We start from the raw sequence: 23,363 nt of genomic DNA on the forward strand, positions 1-23,363 counted from the left end.
GCCTTCTGTTAATGAAGATTTCAGGCTATTCTAAGGCCTAATACGTTAATCTGTAAGGATTTGTGACACGGGAAAAATTCGAAACCAGCTAGCAAAACTTTCCTGAAGTATATAAATACCCAAGAGCTACAACTTGAGGAGCTGGGTCCACAACTCAAATCCCCCTTTCCTCCTTACCCTCAGCTTTCTATTATGAAAGATAGGAATCTTAGGAGTAAATAATAAATTCTGCGACAATTAGGTTTCTTCCTGGAGTTCCTTAGGGACGCGTGAGGAACCGCGGGGTGTGTGGGTGTGAGTGGAGACCAAGGTCCAGAGAAGCGAAAAGGTCGCACGTGCCTAGAGCCCCCCCCCCCCCCCCCCGACTCTGTTCCTGTGGCCACCTGTTCCCGGGTTGCTGCGCCCCCGGGGCTAAACGGAGGGGTGTGACTGCAGGGCCCCCACCGGCGCGGGCGCCCACCCCGCACCCGGCTCCCGCCCGCGCAGCCGGAGTGGCCGCAGAGGCTGCCTGCGCCCGGGAAGGCGCAGAGCGCGGCGCGCGGCGCGGGCGAGGCTGGCGGGCTGCTGCCGCGCGGCCGCCGCGCAGTCCTCCCTCCTCCACTCCCTCCGCCCCTCCCCCGGCAGCCGAGCTGCTCGGGAACCCGGGAAGCCGCTGCTCCCAGCCCGCAGCCCGTGTGCGGGCGCCAGAACCGAGGCGGCGGTGGCGGGAGCGCCGAGACCGCCAGCCCCACGGAAAGGCGGCGGGCGGCCTGGCCTGGGAAGGCAGAGCTGAGCGCGTGTTCGCGCGCGAGAGGGGGCCACACCGCCTTCAGCGCGGACCCCGTCAGCCCCAGCCCAGGTCGCCGCAGCCCGAGAGCCTCCCCGCCTGCGCCCAAGGCACGCGCGGCGCAGCCATGAACACCAGCGATGCCAAGGAGTATCTGGCTCGGAGGGAAATCCCTCTGCTTTTCGAGGTAGGGGGCCAAGGCTGGCGGAGGGGCGAAGGGTGGGGAGGACGCGGGGAGCGCATCTCGCGGGTGCGGGGTGAGGAAGACGCGCCCCGTCCCACCTTGCGGACGCGGGGCATGGAAGTGAGGGGACTAACAGAAGCTGGCAGCCCGCTCGCCCCGGGGGGAGCCGCCTTTCCTGGGGGTCGCCGGGGTCCTGGTCCTTTGGCTGGGCTCAGGAGCCCGCATTTCCCAGATCAGTCTTCCAGCGGGTTCTAGAAGCAGGCTGCAACCCTCGGAAGTGGGCGCCCGGGGTGGCCTGGAGGCAGCGGCCGGCGCGCTCTCCCGACGCCAGGGCCAGGCCAGGTGGCGCCCTGCAGCGAGCTAGGTCTCGGAGCGGAGGGGGGTCTAGAGTCCTAACCCGTGCGCGCGCCGAGGGCCGGGGTCCCCGCGGTGAAGGGGAGGTGCGGACGGAAGCAGCCCTCGCGGGGGACAGCTCGGAGGAGAGGGATGAAGGTGCAAAACCGAATCCAAGCCCATCGGGCGCGGCGCTACCTCCAGGGTGGCGGGCAGCCGGCGCCGCTCTGCGCTTTCGGTGAATGAACTCGCGAGCACGTTTTTCCGCCGCCGGGGAGGGGAGGGTTCTCGTCGCCTCCCGCCGCAGCTGGCGCCCGCGGGCCCCGGCGCACCGGGCGGACGCGGGGCGGGGCGGGGCCGGAGCGGCGGGGCCGGAGCGGCCGGGCGGGCGTGTCTCCTGTTGCTCCGTCTTCAGACCGTCGCAGCGGCGCCCGCGCCTGGGGCCCGGGGCGTGGGGGACCCTTGGAGAAGGTGGAAGAGGCGGCTTGGGGAACTAAAGGAACCTCGGTTAGTTCTAAACCACAGTCTCCGTCACGGACCATTTTGCTTCCTTTTACTTCTCTTCATATTTGAATTTTAAAATGCTTAGGTTAAGGGAAAAAAGAAAAAACAAAAAAGAACGGATCGTTGCCCAGCTTCACGGAGCGAGCCCCGAAAGGGGAAACCCATTCAGTGCAGACCTTGCTTGCCCCCCATTTCCTTAGGATGGCTGTAGACGGATAGTCAACTAAAGGTCGTGAGTTGCCCTTTTACCTGTTTTGAGGGGTTTCTTCGGTCAAAAGGAATTTTAAAACACCCCTCGAGAGAAGACTTTTGCCCTGGTTTTCCAAATTATCTTTAAAATGGGCCCCCACGATTACAGATCTTTTCTTGTTCACCTCTGTAAGCCACCGTTTTGAGGTCTGCCTGAAGCCAAGAGTTTCAGGTAAACCACCTACTAAGCACAAGCCTGGTATGGGAAGCCCAAAATCCAACAAGTGTATTACTTGTGCTTGAAAATAATCAGGAGGTGTTGTGTAAGGACAGGTCTTGAGGTTATGTAGGCTTCTTGTTAAGAATTTTTCTTTTTTAATTTTCAAAAAGTAAATAAGCGGATGAACATCAGTTTCATTTCTACACGTGTAAAAGAATAACTCGCAGCATCTGCCAGAGAGTCACCTGACTGTAAAGTGCTGCTTAATAGCTCATCTTTTACTTATAAATAAATGTGGGTACTGTTTTTCCTCCTTGGTGGGAGGTAACCACAGAGAATTTTGATAGTTTGTTCATGAAAACCTGCACTGTGTGTTTCAAAGAAGTAATGGCAGGTTTTGTTGTTGTTGTTGGCCAGGAGCTATGCTTTTTCTTTTTTTGTCTTTCCTGCATCTGAATGGGACATTTTAAAATATTACACACCCAAAGAAAGTAAACTCACCTAGGAAAAATGCAGTAATACAGTATACTTAAATGCAACCCTGGACAGTGGAAGATGGAAGAAGCCTGCTGGTGACCTCCAAAGGCCTTCCAGTAAAAGGAATCTGTGCTGTGCACAGCAGGGAGAGAAGCAAAACCTGGCATTTCTTTATGGGATGAATGTAGACAGCAAAACCAAATATTTTTAAGTTTCCAAAATGGATTTTCTGTCTCAAAACCACAATATAGGTATACAGAGTTTCTAGATAAGAAAGTTTAACAATTCGATATCTATCAAACTATTCACTCAGAGACTAGTGATAAAGTTTGCTGTTTATCTGAGATCTGTGGTGATGACTGGCTACTAAAAGAAAGGATTTAAATAATCCATGCATGAGTGGAACTCATCCCCCCACCTTCTAAAATCAACATACTTCAGGGAATCAGTTTTTATTAAAGAAGCTAGAAATGTATATTTTTCAGTAAAAGAAAAAAACCAAAAACTTCATTGAGTAAATTTACCCACTTTGGGCCCTAATAAAGATAAAAAAAAATAAAAGACCAAACCTTGACTGATTCATATAGTAATTGGATTATGCGTGGAGCACAGATAACCTGGCATTTTCTTTTCATCCTGTATCATATTTTTGTAAGATGTAGAGAAAGGACTATATGGGTTTTCAAATCAGAAACACTGAGTTGGAATCCTGGGCCTGTGAGTTTCTAGATGAGGAACGTTGATCAACTCACTAACCTCTCTGAGCCATGATTTCCTTCTATAAAATGAGGATCATGATGCTGCACAGAGCTGAGAGTGCATTGGGTAAGCTAACGTGTGCAAAGACACAGAGTAAGCACTGCCACAGTTAACTATGTTAGCAGAGAGGAACATGAGAAGTTAAACTGAGTGTGTGTGTAGCACAGATTTTGACATACAAACTTGATGTGGATGCCCAACTTAGTTTTTCCCCCTCCATCTGCAATTGGACTTTTTTGATTGAACACTCTAACCACACGATTTAGGATTTCAGAGAACAAATGTACCTAGTAAGAATTGCCTACCATTTTGAGCAAATTGCACAGGAATAATTTGAAAATAGAACACGCTATTTAGGAAAGATTTCAGCCTTTGAAAGGGTGTGTGTTTTATGCATTAAAAATGCACATTGGTGATAATAATCCCCAATGCTTTTCACATGAAATACTCTAAAGGAAAATATTTTGCACACTAATCCTGTTCCCAGGAGTCAACATTTCCAAATTAGTAGCATTTTTAGAAACTAGTACATGTGACATAGACACCAAGAACAGAAAAAGCAATACGGATTATGCTTTTCTTCCCTCCCTCTTCACCCTCAGTGGATATTATAGTGGCTTATTATATATCAAATAACATTTTTTTGAGTTTCAGACTTCCTGTTTTGAGTGAAATGTTTTTCCTAATTAGAAAACTGTTCAATATGCACCTACTGTGTGCCAGGGAAAAGTGTCAGGGGCTGGAAATTGAAAAATACATAAGACCCACACTGTGTTGTTGAAAGGTTTCTAGCTTAAAATAAATTTTTAAAAATATATCTTTATTTATTTCAAAGAGAGGAAGGGAGAGGGAGAGAGTTGAAACATCAGTGGTGAGAGAGTCCTCATTGATCAGCTGACTCCTGCATGCCCCCGACTGGGGATCAAGCCCACAACCTGGGCAAGTGCCCTGAGTGGGAATCGAACCATGATTTGCAGGATCCTGGGTCGATGCTCAACCACTGAGCCACGCCCAGCCAAGCAAGGTTGCTAGTTTAAATGAGGAAACTGACACATAAACCAAATCATTTATGATTTCAGTGTAAATGATAGGTAAGCTTTTTCTCTGGGTACCGTGGGAACACACAAGAAGAGTTCCACAATCCAACCTGAGGGCTCAGGGGACACTTCCTCATAATATTAACTAAAACTACCAATAACATTTATTGAGTACTTATTATGTGCCAGGTGCTTAATATGCATTTTAAAAATATTAAATAAATTTTCGTCCTTAACAAAACCCTCTGAGGCAGGTATTATTACTCCCATTTTACACAGGAAGAAACTGTGGCTTGGAGACTTTAAGGGTGGGTAGGAATGAGATCAATAGTGAGTGGGGCATATTTACATACTGCACTTTACCTCACTTTGATAGAATTGTTCTATTTTAAACTATACAGTTGCCTGAATTGTTCAAAAAGCAGAGAATGCTGAGCTGAAAACTAATTGCTCAAGAATTTAGGAGGTTATCCTAATCAGATAATAACTTCAAGTCTTAATTGTTTATTAAAAGACAAATGCAAAGAATGAAAGCAACCCAGAATTTAGAGGTGGTACATACACTATTTTAAGAAAGGTGGTTTTAAAACATTCTGTTGTGTTTCAGAGCCTTTTGAATGGACTGATGTGTTCTAAGCCCGAAGACCCTGTAGAGTACTTGGAAAGTTGTTTGCAGAAAGTAAAGGAACTAGGTGGCTGTGACAAGGTGAAATGGGATACGTTTGTCAGCCAGGAAAAGAAGACCTTACCTCCCCTCAATGGAGGACAGTCACGGAGATCCTTTCTAAGAACTGGTAATGTATATGTAGAATAACAGACAGTCTATCGTTCTAGCAGTGTTCATTAAACACACCATATAGACTCTAGGCAATGATTTAATTTATTAGGTTTCCAAACTCCTAGAAGGATATTTGGCCCTGGAACATGATTCAATCTCTCTCTCTCTCTCTGCTACTAATTCTAATCACCTCTATGGTAAGACAAAATTACGTACCATTGTCCAGCACTTGACTACAAAGGAAGTTTTATATCACTGACTTCATTATTTTGTGGAATGAATTGCATTAGCAAACTATGAAATGTTCCTAAAATTGCAAATAAGGCTTTTCCAGATAAATGAATAGATGACAGACAACATTGATAGTTATTACTAGCTGGGAAGAGATGTGATTTATTAATATGTTTCCAAATTCAGAGTTCATATTAATACATCTGCATAAATGCATGTAAAGTTAAGTTTGTACTTGGTAATTCAACAGGATTTATTAAGCAGCTACTGAATGTAATACATTAGATTAGGCATTTGAGTGCTATAAAAGAAGTAGAATATATGAACATGTTTAACAATTTTAGGAATAATATGAAACTAAGAACTAGAGTTTGCTAGAGGAGATCCGTGGTATTCTGATATCTTTCTGAAATATGTGCTTATCAAAATTAGTGGTTCAGCATCAGCCTGGATGAAATTGAGATGTATAATAGTATGTGCAAAATGGAATCAGTTCCAATCCGGGGAAACTAAATTAATTATTTCCCGGTAGCCAAGATCATTATATTTTCCAAATTTAAACCATTCTCAAAAATTGTACCAGTGAAAAGTTTCAGCTACATTGACAGAATCTGAAATGGACATCATTCTATTTGCAATAAATACAAGGGGAAATAAATGGTAATTTATCTTACTTAGTCATGACCCACTTGGATTTTATCTGAATGCAGCGTGGGACAAAGTCAAATGTGTTAATTTTTAAAAAACACAAACTGAAAGGGAAAGCAGAAACATTTGCTCAGAAACATCTCCAGAGATGAGAAGAATCCTTCCCTGTCCATGCAGCAGTCATCACTAGGTGATTTGGAATTGGATGCTCAAGAGAGCACCTTTAGCCAGTTACTGCTGCAGCACACCACATAGTAAATTACTGCTTCGGTGAACAAAATTATATTTTCATGGGTCTGAAAAGTTCATACACATTCCCAAAATGGCTAACTTACTTCCCAGGGTGTCATCATCCTGTTAGAATCTGGCTCAATGTTAAATACATGCCCCATGCCCTAGTTAAATCAAGTGAGACAAATACGGGTAACTGCTTTTTAAACCTTAAAGAACTAACAAACCTCAGGTATTACTGGATTTAGTCTAAGAAATGTTTACATTTTTAAATCTAAATCTAAGAAGATACGACATTCTCTTAGTTGAAAAGTTGCTCTCAGACTGAGTTTATAAAGTGACAGTTTTGCAACACAACAAAATCTGTCTCTATTTTGTACTGTTATGTGACTTGATCATACACAGAAGCTACGCAGACCAGGGTGTAATAAAGAATGGTGGGGAGTGTGGTCAAATTAAAGGGCAGAACTGGAGAGAATAGTTATCACCTAAAGTCAAGAACAAATTTTGGAAAAATGTCAAGCTGAACAGAACACATCAATGGGGTTCTGTTGGGCCCACAGATGATCAGTTTGTAACTCCTGGTTGGGCAGGAGAAGCTAAAACAGGAATGGAAAATGTAGGTTTAACTTACATTAGAATTTAAATTGCTTGTCAATTTTAGTCTCCATACCTGTTAATACTTTGAGAATTCCCACCCAAAGACCTTTTAATTAATCATCAAACAGAACCTTTCCATGTACTATGGTGACAGGACTGTGTATCACACTGCCCTTTTTCTGGAATGGATGCTGAAAGACAGACAATGATTTGTCCTGCAGTAGTTAAATTTTATTTAATGAAATGCTTTACACAGGTATGCTTCATAGGTTTTGGCTATAATTTATGGAATAGGTTTTAAATTCAGCAAAATTGCTGACTTCACAGTAAATTAAAGCATTATGATTATTTCTAGAAATGCAAAGTTACTCGTGTCTTCTTGATAAAATATTGACATAGCTGTGCTAATATGTAATTATCATGAAAAAATATTCTATGACATAAAACATTTTAATCACTTAAACAAATTACTTTCCTAAGTAAAAATATGATCTAAAGCAAGGATAAATTATTGGCTGACAGTTCTTTAAAGCATTTTACTATAAATGTGAGGTGAGCATCTGTTTTCTTCTGCTGTATGTATACAGGTGAACAAATAATTGCTTGTGAATAAGAGTTCTAGTCCCGTAGTTGCCAATGCACATAGAGCTTCTCTTCTGGACTGTCACATTGTAGTTCTGTGCTCAACATACCCGAAAACCAAACATAGAAACATACCATATTTCCCTCAAAACCAACACTCCCTTTTCCTTTTCCCATTTCCATGAATCCAATGAGTCATTTGAGCAATAAAATAACCACTTATTGAGTACTATGTGTCAGACACTCCTTTAGGACTGAGCATGTAGTCACCAAGAAAGGGCAAACATGGCATCTTCCCCTGTGCAGCTTACAGCCCAGCAGTGAAGTCAGGTGTTAAAAATATAATTAGAAGCACAGTGGGTGCTATAGGAAATGTCCTGTGCTATAGAACTAACCATATTAACAGGAGGGTGGATCTAGTCTAGGCTGAGCTTCAGGATAGACTTCCTAGAAGAAGTGACATGCTGAGATTCAGAGCCAGTAAACCAAGTAGGTGTTAGCTAGAGAAGGATGGATGAGATTGAGGTATACCAAGGAGCAGAGATGGTAGAAGTTCCCGATGTGGAGAAGAGGCTGTGATATAGACGGGAGTGAGAGAAGCTCAGTATTTCTGGAACAGAAGAGAGGGCAGAAAGATACTATATGAAACGCAATGTGTTCCTTACTCTTTTAGACTTGAAACCTGGCAATTGTTTTTGAGCTGTCACCTGCTTTCGTTTCTCTTGTCCCAGTTCTAACTATGTCCTTGACATCCAAGCATTCATTTCCATTTCCCCTACTACCCCTTTGACATAATCCCTTACTTCTCACCTGTGGATTACTTCAACAGCATCTTAGCAACTACTATTTCTGCTCCTAGTCTCTCCCTACTCAAATCTATTCTAACCACCACCAGATTAATTTCCCTCAAAACTTCATATTTCATTATGTCACTTTTCTACCCCTCTCCCCACCGACAAAAACCTCCACTGGCTTTCTAGCAGGTTAAAGCTAAACACCTTTACTCTGGTGTTCAAAGCCCTCCACATTGTAGCCGCACTCTACCTACCCATCCTCTGGCTTTTCTCCATGGGAAACCGTCTATTTCAACAAGGTTGTTCTCTTTATTAATTCAACAAATATTTATTGGACACTGACTGTGCCAAGCACAGTTCTAGATCCCAGGGATACAGAACTCTAGATACAGGGTTCCTGCTGGCCTGGAACTTAACATCCTAATAGGAAAAGACAAAGAATGAATGAGTAAGAGACCTCTCAGATGTGAAGTGGTAGGTGCTGTGCAGATCATTATTGGAGTGACGTCCTTGAAATTAACTGGGTGGCTACCCTAGATTAAAAAGTCAGTAAAGTGCTCTTTATAGAATGTGACATTTAAGCTGGGACGTGAAAGACAAGAATCAGTCATCCACAGAGGAATAACATTTTAGGCAATGAATTGTTGGGACAAGCTTGGAAGCAGGCATACCTGCAAGAGTCTCTTATAGTAGGTCAGGTAAATGATGGTGGCTTGGGGAAGAGTTGTGGTGAAGGAGATGGACTTGGGAAATGTCTTAGAGCTAAAGTCTATGGATGTAGATGTGAAGAGCGAGGGAAGAAAGTAATCAAAGATAATGCCTAGTTTTGCCCTGTGTTGGGTGAAGCAATTCAGTTTCAAGGCAGAACAGGATACTGTGGTTAGTGCCTTTCCTGATGTAGCCCTTCCCAGAATTTTCTAAAGCATGTCCACTGTCATCTGCAGACTACTCCCTTCCTTTTGTGAAACTAAAGTGAGTCCAGTGTGACAGTAGTCAGTGACCTCATTTATCATATGAACAGAGAATAGAAATTTCTATCTGATCAATACCCTGGAAGGAGGTGTGAGCATTATGCCGCACTAAAATTCAGAGGTCCCATCATGGAAGGCCAGGTGGCCTCCTGTCTCCTTTGTGCAGGTGTCTTTTGGTTAGTTAGGGCTTCTCTGTGCCCCTGGAATACTGACACATGGGGTGAGGAAGGCAGGAGCCATGAATTCATTATATATTGACAACTAGTTAAGATCACCTGCCTGATTTGGACTTGCCAGCTCTGTTCTCAGGTTCTTTTGAATATTTCATTTGTATTTCTGACTCTTGAGTCATTGTGTTTTGTTTCCAACAACTGAAATAGACTTTCCACATTTCATCGCCTGTACTGGTCTGTCAAAGTTCAGGTTGTGCCTCTTTTGCAAGTCCTTTCCTACTTCTCCAACCCAAATAGATCTACCTATTCATTGAACTCCTGCCATTGTAGATGTAAATTTAAATCTTCACAGTTACATTTATAAACCAAGGAGGTTAAAGAAAATAAATATTGGGAAAATAAAATTTAATGATGTTGAAAGATATTCTAAATATAGAAATTGTTTGCAACCCTTTTCCCTGTCTTGTAACAGTACCCTAGGTTTTTGTGCTTTATGCCACCAAGCCATTCCACTGGACTGCACTAGAGTGCCTTGATCATAGTCAATGTGTAGCTATATTTATTAAATAAATGAAATACATTATGCATAAGCACTGACTCCATGGGCAATTACGTATGGTTGTGAAAGTTTTGATGGTTGTGCACTACACAGTTTTGGGGAGTACCGTTTGCAGAGACCAGGATGTATACAAATGACCAAACAAGACTAGGCAACACTTAAGACGGTTCCTTCAGGGTGTAGGGGTTGGCAAACCGTGACCCATGGGCCAACTCTGGCTTACTGCCTGTTTTTATAAATAAAGTTTTATTGGAACACAAGCACATTTATTTGTTTATTTGGGGCAAAAGTAGATTTATAGTTGTGAGTATGCAAAATACAATTTATTCTTATATTATTGTTATGTATTATTTTCCATATGAACAACTATAAACCTACATTTGCCCCTCCCTGTGTGTTGTCTATGACTGCATTCCTGCTTCTGTGGCCAAGTTGAGTCTGAGACTGTATGTCCCTTAGATTTTTACTATCTGACCCTTGAAGAAAAAGTTTGCTGACCACTTTTTCTTATTCAAGTTGAAAAAAATCAAACTCATTTAGTTTTTAAATGATTTCTAATTGAGTAAGTGCAAAAAATGTTTTGTTATGTTACCTTTTTTCCTTTTCAAAGTTATCTTACTCTTTTGCAGTAATGCCTGAAAATTCAAACTTTCCATATCGGCGGTATGATCGGCTCCCTCCAATCCATCAATTCTCCATAGAAAGCGATACGGACCTCTCCGAGACTGCAGAGTTAATTGAGGAATATGAGGTTTTTGATCCTACTAGACCTCGACCAAAAATCATTCTTGTCATAGGTATGAGGATAGAAAGCAAAACTCTCATATTACTTCTAACTTTGTGTATGTGTTTACATTTGAAAAAATTACATCAATTATGTACTATCCCATTTGCAAAATGACAAACAATAGAAACAAAAGCTCAGGAGACAGTAGATAGAAATATTTTTAGCATAATTTTCAGTAAAACAGAAATTGTTATAATTTTATAATCTAATGCTATTGTATTTTTATAGAATCCATTACAGCGTCGTAGAAATTGTCTATAATGAATTGAAAAAAAGTACTGGTCCCTTCAAAATTTTTTTCCTGTGGTTTTGTCTGTTTAATTGTTAACATAGATAACTGAATTTATCAGAAGTTTCGAAACATGATGTATTTTCCCCTTTAACTCAACAACTTGAATATTTATTCACTATTAACTTTAGAAGGAATAATGATAATAATAATAATATGTTGGTAAAGACTCATGTAAATAAATCTTCCTCTTCCTTACGACAAATGAGCAACTCCAATAAAACGTAACTTTCGATGTTGTTAAACAAGCATACCTAAAAGAGTAGTGTTTTACACAGCACATAACATCTGAGAATTAATCCAAATAATGATAATAACTTTTAAAATCACTACTATGAATATGGAAATATCAGTCCAATGCCATTTCATGAGGAATAGATATCAAAAATGTTTTTTAAAGTATTTTTTCCAGAATGCATTTTTGACCACTCTTACAAATTCTAGCTTCCTCAAAATCTATTAAAATTATTAAGAGGCCTGTGAACGTGAAACGTATGTAGTCATCGTCTCACTTTCCAGTTTGACTCAGCTTTCATAGAGATTACCAACAGCAGAAATCGAATGTGAAAATGCTGAAAGCCATTCTAGCCAGTAGTGGTTAACAGAGAACAAAGTGTATACAGCCTTCATGCAAAGAAGAACTCCTAAAAATGTAACGGTGATGGGAACTAGGGGAAGGATGCAAATAAACACACCAACTATAATAAGGATTTAAGTTCACTGGACTAGAAGGAGTCGTGTTTATATATCTCTAAGTGTAATGAAAATGAAAAGATATTTAATCCTGAATTGTTTGAAATAATATAAAGGAAGAAAACATAGAAACCAATTTTACAAAAGTCAAAATATTCTTATAGTGTATAGTTAGTCGCTCTTATGTCATAAGTTTTTATCTGTTCTTGAAGATGGAATTTTTGTGTGTGTTCTTAAAATTTTGAAGTCCTTAACTATAAGACAAAGAAATGCTTTATTAAAAGAGCTACTGGTGAATAATAATTGGAAATTATTTCACCATTTTATAATTAAATATACTTTCAATTTTGCTTTTCCTGTTGCTGTTAGTAAAATATTGGTGATTATTGATATAATGAGCAAAGGAGGCTTGATTGACCATGAAAAAGTGTAATATCAAATTGCTTTTGTGTAAAACAGCCATAGGTGAATGTTTTATGATTGTGGATTTTATATAAAAATGATTAAAATATTTCATTAAACCAGGATCTTTGGAGAAGATATAAATGCTCAAATCTCCCCTTCACAGTTCCTTTTTTACTCAGTAAAATCAACTTGCTTTCCAAGGGTGTGCTTTTGGTTTTAGATTTGCATGCTGTATTGTAACATTTTCTGTACTACAAGAATGGTACAAAACCAATGATTATAAATAACTTTTAGAGGATTGAGATTAAAAAAAGAGGAAAAGCCAAACCTTTGGTTTTTGAAGAAAATTGGGGCAATTTTATCACTTTTGAGGAATTATAAAATAATTGTATCTGAACCTTATAAGTTTTTATTAGTTCCAACATGAAAAAGTGGTGGGGGAGGTACAGACACCCACATGGTATTACATCCAAATAAACAAAATTTCCCTTCTGGAGAAACAGAATTTTATTTTAAATTGCCCTTCTTGGCAAAGATATGGATCTCTCTTTTGTTAACGTAGTCATAAAATCTAAGTTAGATGGATATTTATATTTATAAGTATTAGAGATAAATAGAACAGAATTAAGCTCACTCTGATTTCAGAGAAAAGCAAGTAAAATTAGTTTTTTAGGAAGTTTCAGTAATCAAACTCATCCAATAAATTAATGCTATTCTCTGTCAGTTGTGCTAATCATATTTTTTTTGTCTGCTATTGCCTTCAATAGTTGACAAAAAATTTTTTTTCTGTGATGGTGCAATAACTTTGTTAGTGTGTTTAATTTTAATTTTTCAGTGGAATTTATAATCAATTAGTTTGATGGTTTGTAAGATTAAGTGTGAAAATATAGTTTATGAAAGATAACTTTCATTCTTCAGGGATCAAATCAGTTTTAATCTTTGATGGAGTGGTCATATAATTCTTTTTCCTTAAGCCAGTCCATGATTTGCCCATAGATTAACAGGCTAAAAGCAGCTATTCAGAACCAAAACTAACTTCTGATTTGCAAAGTAATGAATTTAATCTGGTAATAGTTCATAATGTTAAATCTAATAGGATAGTACGTAGAGGTTCTTAGAAAAAGAATTATCAAAACTATAAACAAATTCCTATACTAAGTTTAATAAAGCAATAAAAAGGTGAACGCCAGATATTATTGGGTAAATTACTTGGAGCTGGGGTTAAGAAATGGTTATCATTAGATTAGTTGATCTTAGACTTCTTCACATTAAATTTTTTAATTAGGAATTAAGCCCTGGCCAACTAAGTCTACCCAGTTGGAACTTTTCTTTCAAAAACCAAAACAATAAAATACACCTGTCTTTCTTTTTTATTTATGTTATTTGGGACAAGAACAAAAAAATGTTTACTAAATAATTACATATAAAATAACTTCTTCCCGCCCTAAACTTAATATATTGAATTAGTAAGGAGAACATCAACTCACTTTTCTATTGAATTTTTATTTTCAATATTGCTTGATAAATTACAATTTATTTTACTCAGTATTACCAAAGCATTTCATTACTCTTTAGGCATTGACTTTAACGTTATTTTGTCTACAGTCAATAATTTATGCTTATGTATTTGAAAACATTTCATTTTGATAATTGTCAACAAATAAATCAGACTGGGCTGGTTACTATGTGCTTTATTCTGAAATTTGTTCAATCTTTAGATTCCAATTCATTTAGGTTGTTTAGAAATATAAATTAACTAAAATAATCTAATATGACTTGAAAGTAAAATCTGAGCCATTTATTTCTAGTTATTTTAGTACTTATGCTTTTAAAACTAAATGGCTACTACTAATGATTAGTATTGTGTTATATTGCAAAATGTTGATTATTTCGCACTAATGTATCACAAAATCAAAATTTTCATGAGTTCTGTAAAATTGTTCTACCTTAAGGATCTATTTCATTCACTCTGCATACTTACTGCATAAAACTTCTTTTGAACTTAAAAGAGATAAAACAAGGATATGCATGAACAGAAAAAGTTCAAAAAAGATTTAAATAAGTTACATCAATATTGGTTCAAATATAATTATTATATTTCACCATATTGCACATTAACTCTTTGTTGACATGAAACACAAGTCTGTTATTTCAGTCGTCATCCTTCCTATGCCATAGATTTTTATTTATGAGGAAAAATTATGAGAGCTTACATAGAAAAAACAGTAAAGGTTTCTTTCAACGGCATTGTTCAAAAAATTTTTAACTAGTTATTTACTAAAATACATAAAGGAAAGACTGTCTCTTTCTTTTAATGCGGGTGATCTCAAATCTACCTTTTCCTTGGTTAATCTCCACTTGCTCTGCGTTCAGGAATGGGATTGAGATGCCATGAGTGCAACAGTCACCTGCCCTGGTACTGTTAGTCTAGAAGGTGCATCTGAAGATGAACGTAGTCACTGTAAAAAAGGGAGTTTCTTGTTGTAGCAGAAAGTCACAATTTTGCCTGTTTTAAATCATAGGTGGTCCAGGAAGTGGAAAGGGTACTCAGAGTTTGAAAATCGCAGAACGTTACGGATTCCAATACATTTCAGTGGGAGAATTATTAAGAAAGAAGATCCACAGTACCAGCAGCAACAGGAAATGGAGTCTTATTGCCAAAATAATTACAACTGGAGAATTGGCCCCACAGGTACTGCTATATAATTTGCTTTTTTTCTATAATTCAGTAGTTTTTATACTAAGTTTAGCTGTGATTTTTTAATCCTTTTTTTCTTTGTAAAAGGAAACAACAATTACGGAGATAAAACAGAGATTGATGCAGATACCTGATGAAGAGGGCATTGTTATTGATGGATTTCCAAGAGATGTTGCCCAGGCTCTATCTTTTGAGGACCAAGTAAGAATATCTCCTTATATTTTAAATGACCTGCTTTTTAATTAAAAACTTTGAGATTTTTTAAAAAGACGTTTCTTGGAAGACTTGCTGTTATTTGGAATGAGTCCTGGTCTGAAAATGGACAAGTACATCAGTATGAGGTAGCAGAAGGTCATTTCCTTGGCACACGAGCTTAAAAATTGAAGACAGTCTCTGCCAAAAAGAAAAGACAAAAACTAATAGCAGAATTAATTATTTTTATTAAAAATGCTAATCCATGTAACCTTTATTTCAAAATCTTTCCCTAAGATTGTATTTTTAATCTTTATTTCCTAAAAACAAGTCTCATTCGCTACTGCCCAGGGATATAAAACATCACCTGTATTTGCACTGTTACCAATTAAGGAAGCCCTCTTCCTTGGGTTGTGAAATACTAAACTACCTACCTCTAACAAAGTAGGGTTCAGATTGCCAAAATTTACTCAAATTTGAGTAATGCATGCTCTGCACCCAATACATCTATTTTAAAGGGAAATAAATCAATGAAAACATTCAGTATATCAATTTAATCTTTGAAAAGCTAGTGTAACTGACTTTTTATTTAACATTTTTAATTACAAAAATAATATATGGTTATAAAAATTTTAAGTCCTGGTTTAAAAAGTGAAAGTTCATTAATACCCTCCTTCCATTCCATTGACCCACCTCTCCTGATAAAAACACTATTAAGCTTGTTATATATATTTCAGGCCTTTTTCTGTATGGTACACATTTACACACATGCATGCACCTGTGCACATGTTCATATACAAATGAATTTTCAATCCTCATAGCTATTTCCAGACTGTCCTGCAGAAAGTCTTTCCAAGTGTAGTCTCATCAGCATTGAATGAGAGAATCTGTTTCTCCCAGATAAAATTCACTTTCTCTTCAACCAGATAAAATTCATGTTTAAAATTTTTGCCAACATAATATGTTAGAAATGGTATTTCATTTTTCAGTTTTACATTTCTTGAGTTACTACTTAGATTAAGTATATTCAGATACTTGGTGACCATTTATATTTTTTTCTTATGTGAATTACCTTCTTTCCTTTGCCCATATTTCCACAGACTTTTTTTTATCTATTTTTTACTTATTTAAAGAAGTGCTTGATATGTTACAGGTATTATATCAGAAAGGGTTAAGTCAAATAAGATAAAATTTTATGTCTCATATGAAGAAAGTCTGGAGTTAGGCAGTTTAAGGCCAGAAGATAGCTTCATAAAGCCTTTCTTTAAATCTGCGATTTAACTGTGTTGGGACACACTGCACTGTGCTGCAGCATCTTTTCCCTCTCCTCAGGTTTTTCCTCACACAGAGTCCAGAACCTCCCCACTTACTCAGTTTAAAGGCTTGGTTGTAATTGCTCTGGCCTTGAAGAGAGAAAAACTAGAACAATTAATTTTTTTTGGTTGGATCGCTGCCATACGGAATGACTATCGAAAATGCTATGGGAGCCATTCCATGTGATTCTTGGCTATTGGTGCAGCATGATAGCAAGGCCTGCAGGCATTCCCCCCCAAACCTGGTCCCCACCCTGTGTACTGAATGAGTTCAGAGAGTGCAGAGGCAAAGCTGAAGTTTATGTAAAGCAAGGTGTTAAGATCAGCCCTGGCTGCTCCACAGCTTATCTACTGTTAAACTCCTGGGGTATCTTTTTTCTGGTACCATTTCTGACACCAAATGTGTGGAGATGTCCCACACCAGTTCTCCGATCCTCCAGCACCAACTAGGTGTCCAGAAATTGAATTCAGCTCTGACACTGTTTGGAGTTAGTACGGACTCCACAGGTTAAGGACTCAGTCCCCCACTTCATTTGCAAGTCCCAGGGGCCACCTATACTTCTGCCCAATCAGCTATAAATTTAGGGGTTTCCATAATCCCTTCCTCAGGTTCAGTCATTTACTAGAACTCACAGAACTCAGGAGAACACTTACATTTGCCAGTTTATTATAAAGGGTGCAAGTCAGGAACAGTCAAATGGAGGAGTTATGCGATTGGGCAAGGTTATACGACTGGGAATGTGGCACTACCATGCCCTTTCTGGGCCAGCCCTTTAATGTGTTCATGAAACCCAAAACTCCCAAATTTCATTACTGAAGAGTTTTTGTAACTCCATCTCCAACCCTGTTCCCCCTCCCTGGAGGTCAGGGAGTGGGCTGAAAGTCCCGCCTTCTAATTTCATGTTTGGTCTTCCCTGCAGTCAGCCCCATTCTGATGTTATGTAGGGGCCCCACCCTGAGTCACCTTAGCTTAGATGCAGTCGTGGTGAGAAGGTGTTCATTATGAACAACAGACGACACTTCTATCAGGAAATTTCAAGGGCTTTAGAAGCTGTGTGCCAGGAATCAGGGACAGAGACTAAATATTGTTTTTATTTTACGCAACTCCTCAAGGTTTTTTGTTGTTTGTTTTTAACCAGCTTTTTTTAGTGCACATTCGGACAAATACACCCACATGCAAAAATTTTCCCCAAGACTTCCTCACAGGTCCAGGGTATAAAAAAAAGAGGGATTTCTGATGCCAGCAATATACCAGTGATGGTAAGACCTAACCCGTAAGTGGGTTATAAAACAAGGAGGTATACTTTTCTCTTGGTTAATAGCATCAATGTGAAGAGTCCAGATTGGCTGGGCAGCTTTTCTCCTTGAAAATCACGGTTCTTTCCAGGTGGTTCTGCCAGCCTCTAGGACATCGTCATCATCCATAGAGTCGAAGCAGGGTTGCTGTCATATGTGGGTTCCAGCTGGCATGTAAGGGGACTAGAGTGTGAAGGTCTAAAGTCCCAGAATGGAAGTGGCATCCTTCCCTGCTGCTCACATGGTGGTTTTGAGAATTTAGTCATGTTGTAATTGGAAGGCAGGCTGGGAAATACAGTCCAACTGGGAAGCCAGATGTCTGGCTACAGTCCCATTGCTCTTGAAGGAGGGGAAAACTAGCTAGCAGCTTCTACCACAGTTCGCCCCTCCGGCCATCAAATGTCTGCCTGCTTCCTTCTCCCCACACAGAGAGTGTTTTCACTTACTCCCCAAAGAAACGATGCAGAGTCCCATTCTCTAGTGCAAAAGTCAAGAACCTCTGCTTGATGTACAGTTTTCTATATTGAGTCTGGGTTTAACTCCTCATACTCAGCCACCTATAAACTAAACATCAGCTTGTCTTCCCTCTCTGCCATCAATAAACAGCAGAAGAACAGACCAAGAGAAGTGAAATAAAGTCTCCTTTTCGAAAAGGGAAGCTTGGCAATATATGTATATAGTAGTCACTGAACCATAGCAAATTCTCAGAGGCAGGGATTGCATAGGGTTCTTGCCCTGGCAGTGGAGTGATTTCCTGGGCTAGCCAGTGGCATCTACAACTTCTGCTCTCATGGAGTAACTGTCTGTTCATTCTCTCTGAGACTCCTTGCCCTTCAGGAAATTTTTCCTATTTTTTATTGTCCTGCACAGCCACATCAAAGTGGCGTGTTGGTGACTACACTCCTTGGGAGCTATTTTAAGTTTGAAAAAAAATACAAGCTTTTGGTCACTTTGGTAAAACCATTTCCTCAAAAATATGGTAGGCGGCTTCTCTTTTTGTTTCCAGTTAGTTCCATTGCCCGTAACTACACTCCCAAGTTCTTTCCTGGATATAGTAGTAAACTACTTTATTTCTTTGTTTTCTCATTTTGATGGCAGTTACCTGGAAGCCATATAAAACAACAGCATCCACAGTTTGGATTTTGGCTCAGGGCTGGTTCTCTTTTTCTGGAAGTGATAGAGGGTGGTTAATAATAGCCGTCTTCTTCTGTTTGGAGGTATACAAGCAGTTTACTTTTCAACCTTTCTTTTTTCTATATCTGCTTGCAAATTGGTCAATTTTTTCTTGGGTTTACCTATTGTAATATGTTGCTAAATGCAACAGAGTGCAGTCACCATATAGCCAACATTCCAACTCTTTCTAGCCATTTCTTCTGTAGCTATGGGCTCCATAGGAACATCAATTGCCTTCCAGGTTATCACAAGTAATAGTTGTACCAAATATTTTGCAATGACATAACAAGGGCCATCAACTTTCTAGCCTAAAATATCTCTGCACTTACTGCTCAAGCAAGCCAATGCCACATATTTCAGTTTTAGATACAGTAGTGTCCCACTTATGTGACTGTTGTCTCTTATTTAGAGTAAATGCAAGATGCTATAATAAAAAGATAAAATGATGTAGTGGCATAACACATAAACTAATTTCTCTTCTATGTAACAGCCTCCTTGTGAGTGAGAGCAGGGCAGCTTCAGTCCTCACATTCATTCAGAGGTGCTGCAGGCTTTTTCCAGGTCATTGGTCCTCTAACCCGTAGGGCAGTGGTTCTCAAATTTTTTGGTCATGGACCCCTTCACACTTTTAAAAATTATTAAAGATTTCAAAAAACTTTTATTTGCATGGGCTCTATCTATTGATATTTACCATATAAGAAATTAAAACAAATTGAAAAATATTTCATGTTATCTTAAAATATCAATAAATCCATACAGGTTAACATAAATAACATATTTTTGTGAAAAGCAACGAAAACAACAAAAAAATAGTGATAAGAGAGGCACTGCTTTAATTTTTGCAAATCTCTTCAATTTCTGGATTAATAGAAGAGAGTTGGATTCTTACATCTGCTTTTGCATTCCAGCTCCTGTGATATCACATTTCATGTAACCATGGAAAACTCCATTGTACGTTTTTGTACATGCTTGTGGCTAATTTACTGACCCTCTTGAAACCTGTGTTTTTCTTTGAAGAGTGAGAATAATCATACCTCACAGAGAGTCACAGTGAAAAAGACACGTCATTTCTTAGTGTTAATATGAAAATAGTTCTGACCCATAGCCTCCCTGAAAGGGTCTCAGCAATCCCCAGGGGTCCGAAGAGCACACTTTGAGAGCCACTGCCATGGGACATGGTTAACATCTGTGGATGAAACCTAGGTCACTGCCATGGCCAGGTTCCAGTTGATTGGAAGGGTGAAAAGATGCAAAAGGTATGTTACCAAACTAGGATCATCCAGGCCCCCACTGTGGGGACCCGGTCCTCACAAGGACCCTCTGTCCTTCTAAGGGTTTTTTCTCCATTTGGTGTAAGCAGCACAAGCTTTAATTCAACGGCCACAGAATGGAGAAGGGGTTGTCAAACTCACAGATCAATTTCTGACTCTAGAATAGTGTGGGGGAGATATTACTAAGAGGCCAACATATGAGGGAGAGGCATATGCATTAGTTTTTAGGGAATGTGCCTGTCTGTTCCCGGAATTGGGCCACCACCCCTTTTCTTCCCTTGTATAATCTGAGTGGGACCTGTCCTGGTGCCAGCGGGTGTCGGTTAGCATGCTGATGTATTATAATCAGGCTATAATGAAGTTCAGGGGCTCCTGGAGGTTAGATTCAGGCTGGCTCTGATCAGTTTTTATTATTCTAGCGCTCTTCCCTCTTTTGTGTTTTTCCTGTAACTGAAACAGAAAGATAAGTACAAAAGGTTTCAACAGCCTACAGCCATGGTGACGGGTACAGGCTCAATTTCCTAAACCCCAGACCCCCAGGCAGCACACCTCACTTCTCACTGTCCACCGATGAGAACTTAGGTCACAAGACCGCATCCTAACTGCAAGGGAGGCCGGGAAATAGAGTCCTGTGGTCAGGCATGGCCCTGGCTACAGAGCTGTTACTGAGGAAGAAAGGAAGACAGGTTTTGAGAGACAACTAGCAGTTTCCACCACAAATGGCTCTCATTTGCTGTATGCTTGAGGCTAATTTACTGACCCTCTTGAAACCTCAGTGTTTTCCTTTGAAGAGTGAGAATAATAAGACCTCACAGGATTGTTGTTAAATAAGATCAGTACCTGTAGCTCTTGGCACAGCTCATGGCTCACAGAGAAGTGGTTATTACTATTCGATATGTTGAGGATAAACACTTCATAGATTTTTACAGTGGAAGGGCCCTTACCAACTCTTCCCTCCTTTCTGTTAGAGGCTTTGAAGGGAAAAGAGCCTTCAGATTCCTTCTAGGGGCTGTTCTTTCAATTTACTGATGGAGCCTTTAGAGGCCACCTTGAGGTGTTAAGATAGCCCAGAACAGCTCTGCTTTTATTTTATGTTTGGAAGTTCCAAGTAAGACTCTGTTGGAAGAGATTTTTCTCCTGCTAGAAATGGGTGGAAACCACGCCAGTGACCTGTCAGCTGGAGTCCTGGGACATTCACACTGTGGGGCAGGAAGCAGTTGGAAGCCCACTGATTACTGGTGGTGTTCTCAATACCCATCTTGGTTTTATATACTTAAAAAAATCCATCCATTCTGTGTACCCTCTTTTGATCCCCCCAGTTTTCCTCCTCATTTCTCCCTCCTCAAGAGTGGTCCCTAGAGCTGCCTCCCTCCCTTTCCTAGCTAGACCTGTGTATCCACTTCCACATGATTTCCATGTGGGGAGTGGTTTGGTGCCCCTGGCTGTCTTGTGTGAGACCTGTGCAGAACTCCCTTGATGATAATGTTGGTTGGTTTTCTTCCAAGTATAATAAAAAATATATATTTCATGTTACTATAAATGTCCCAAAGATCCAGCCTTTTACTTTCTATTGTATATATGGATACTAATTGGTGTTCAACTGACCTGACTTTTCCAGTGTTCCTATACTTTTGACTCTGTCTTTGGTGCAAGCAAAGTATATTGTTTCTAGAAATTTATATTTGAATAGACATGTTTTATAATTGATTTTTATTGTGTTATCACTTTACTCTCCAATGTTAGCTGTTATTACACTTTATGGGTAAGGAAATTAAAGCTCAGACAAGTTAAGAAACTTGCCTAAAGCCACCAGCAAGTGAAGACAGAGCTAAGATTCCAAGGGAGGGGATACAGATTTCTAGACCTCTGGCCTTCTCTAATCTTGAGGTCATAGACTAGAAGCACTCAGGCTAAATGTGGGCTTCAGACTATTTTTTTAAATGCACACCATATTCTAGAATTCAAAGGCTGCATATTAAATAGCAGAATTCTGGCTTGTCTTGAAAATTTTGGAGATTTGGCTGCTCCCAGTCCACAGTCTTACATCTGAGCAGTGCTGCTGTCGTTAGATGGTGTAGATGCTCTCTAGTTCACTACAGTCCCCCACTCCTACCCCAGCCTGGCCTTTACAAGGCATTGGAGTCCACACCCTGCGGTGCCTCTTGTCCTGCTCTTGTCACAGCTGTGTCTGATTGTAATTGTTGTTTGTCCCTCACAAAAGAGAGGGAAAGAAATATCTTACAAAGATATGGAGACCCTACGTAGGTGACAGCTCTCTGACGTAGTGGGGGGTCACTCTGTCAGGCTATATATTAGATATTTGTGAAGCTTAATTTCTCCTACTTGTCAGATTTTTAAAAATAAATTTAAACAGGAGATCTAATATTTCTTCTGCCTTACAATTTATCTTGAGCCTTCCTCCTGGGGTGCATGTATCCTTCTTAAGGAATCACAGACTAGGGAATTAAATATGTCTGGTTCATAACACTTAGAGATCATTTGGGGAATAACTGAAGTGATGACTTCTTTAACACAGACCCAAATTCTTGTTAAAATCAGCAGTTCACCATGGTTTATTTTCTGAGGTACGCTATTCATAGTTTTGAGGTGTCATGTTGTTAGTTAGAAGTACTGATGCCTAGGAACAGCTGGCACTAAGCATTGTACTTGGGCTGCAGTGGAGTAGTCAAGGGAGAGAAGTAAAAAGATTTTAAACACCCTCCCCCTCCATGACACCTTAGCTTTCATCAGTTCTTGGGAAGCATTTATTTCAAATAAAGTAATGGACCCAAGATTATCCTTATAATAATGCCACTCTTACTCATTTGCATTCCTTTAGGCTTCGTGAGTGAGAGATAAAGGCCTCCAGGAATTGTGCTTCCAAGGGGGGGTGGCCATGAGCATGCACAGTTCTTGTGAATTACATTTATCAATGCATTGCGGGACAAAAGAGGGTGAGACCTGCTGGAGAAGGTATATATGACTATTTTAAAGCTTTTTCTTTTTCTAGTAGTGATTTCCTCTAGGATATGTCACTTAACCTCAACTTTACGATTTAGTAGGAGTCTAAAAATAGAGTTGAGTTTGAGTGAGATAGAATATATGAAAAATTCTCAACTAAATACAGTTTAAAAAAAAAAAAGCATAGAGATCAAAGAAAGTCAATCATTAGAGGGCTGTCATCCTGCTTGCATAGTGAATTGATTTGAC

The 23,363-nt window shown here is 39.8% G+C and overlaps 1 protein-coding gene across 1 annotated transcript in view; it reads left to right on the plus strand.

The window, feature by feature from the left end:
• Positions 1-795: 795 nt before the first annotated feature.
• The window catches only part of AK5 (adenylate kinase 5), a 165,046-nt gene continuing 142,478 nt past the window's right edge, over positions 796-23,363 (plus strand). Inside the window, exons 1-5 of the mRNA XM_016216814.2 lie at positions 796-953; positions 5,077-5,263; positions 10,666-10,833; positions 14,733-14,902; positions 14,996-15,109. Coding sequence (XP_016072300.2) covers positions 894-953; positions 5,077-5,263; positions 10,666-10,833; positions 14,733-14,902; positions 14,996-15,109 — 699 coding nt within the window. The 5' untranslated portion in view covers positions 796-893. The remainder of the gene's footprint in view (positions 954-5,076; positions 5,264-10,665; positions 10,834-14,732; positions 14,903-14,995; positions 15,110-23,363) is intronic.

Source organism: Miniopterus natalensis, chromosome 9 (assembly GCF_054644295.1).
Source record: "Miniopterus natalensis isolate mMinNat1 chromosome 9, mMinNat1.hap1, whole genome shotgun sequence".
NCBI lineage: Eukaryota > Metazoa > Chordata > Mammalia > Chiroptera > Miniopteridae > Miniopterus > Miniopterus natalensis.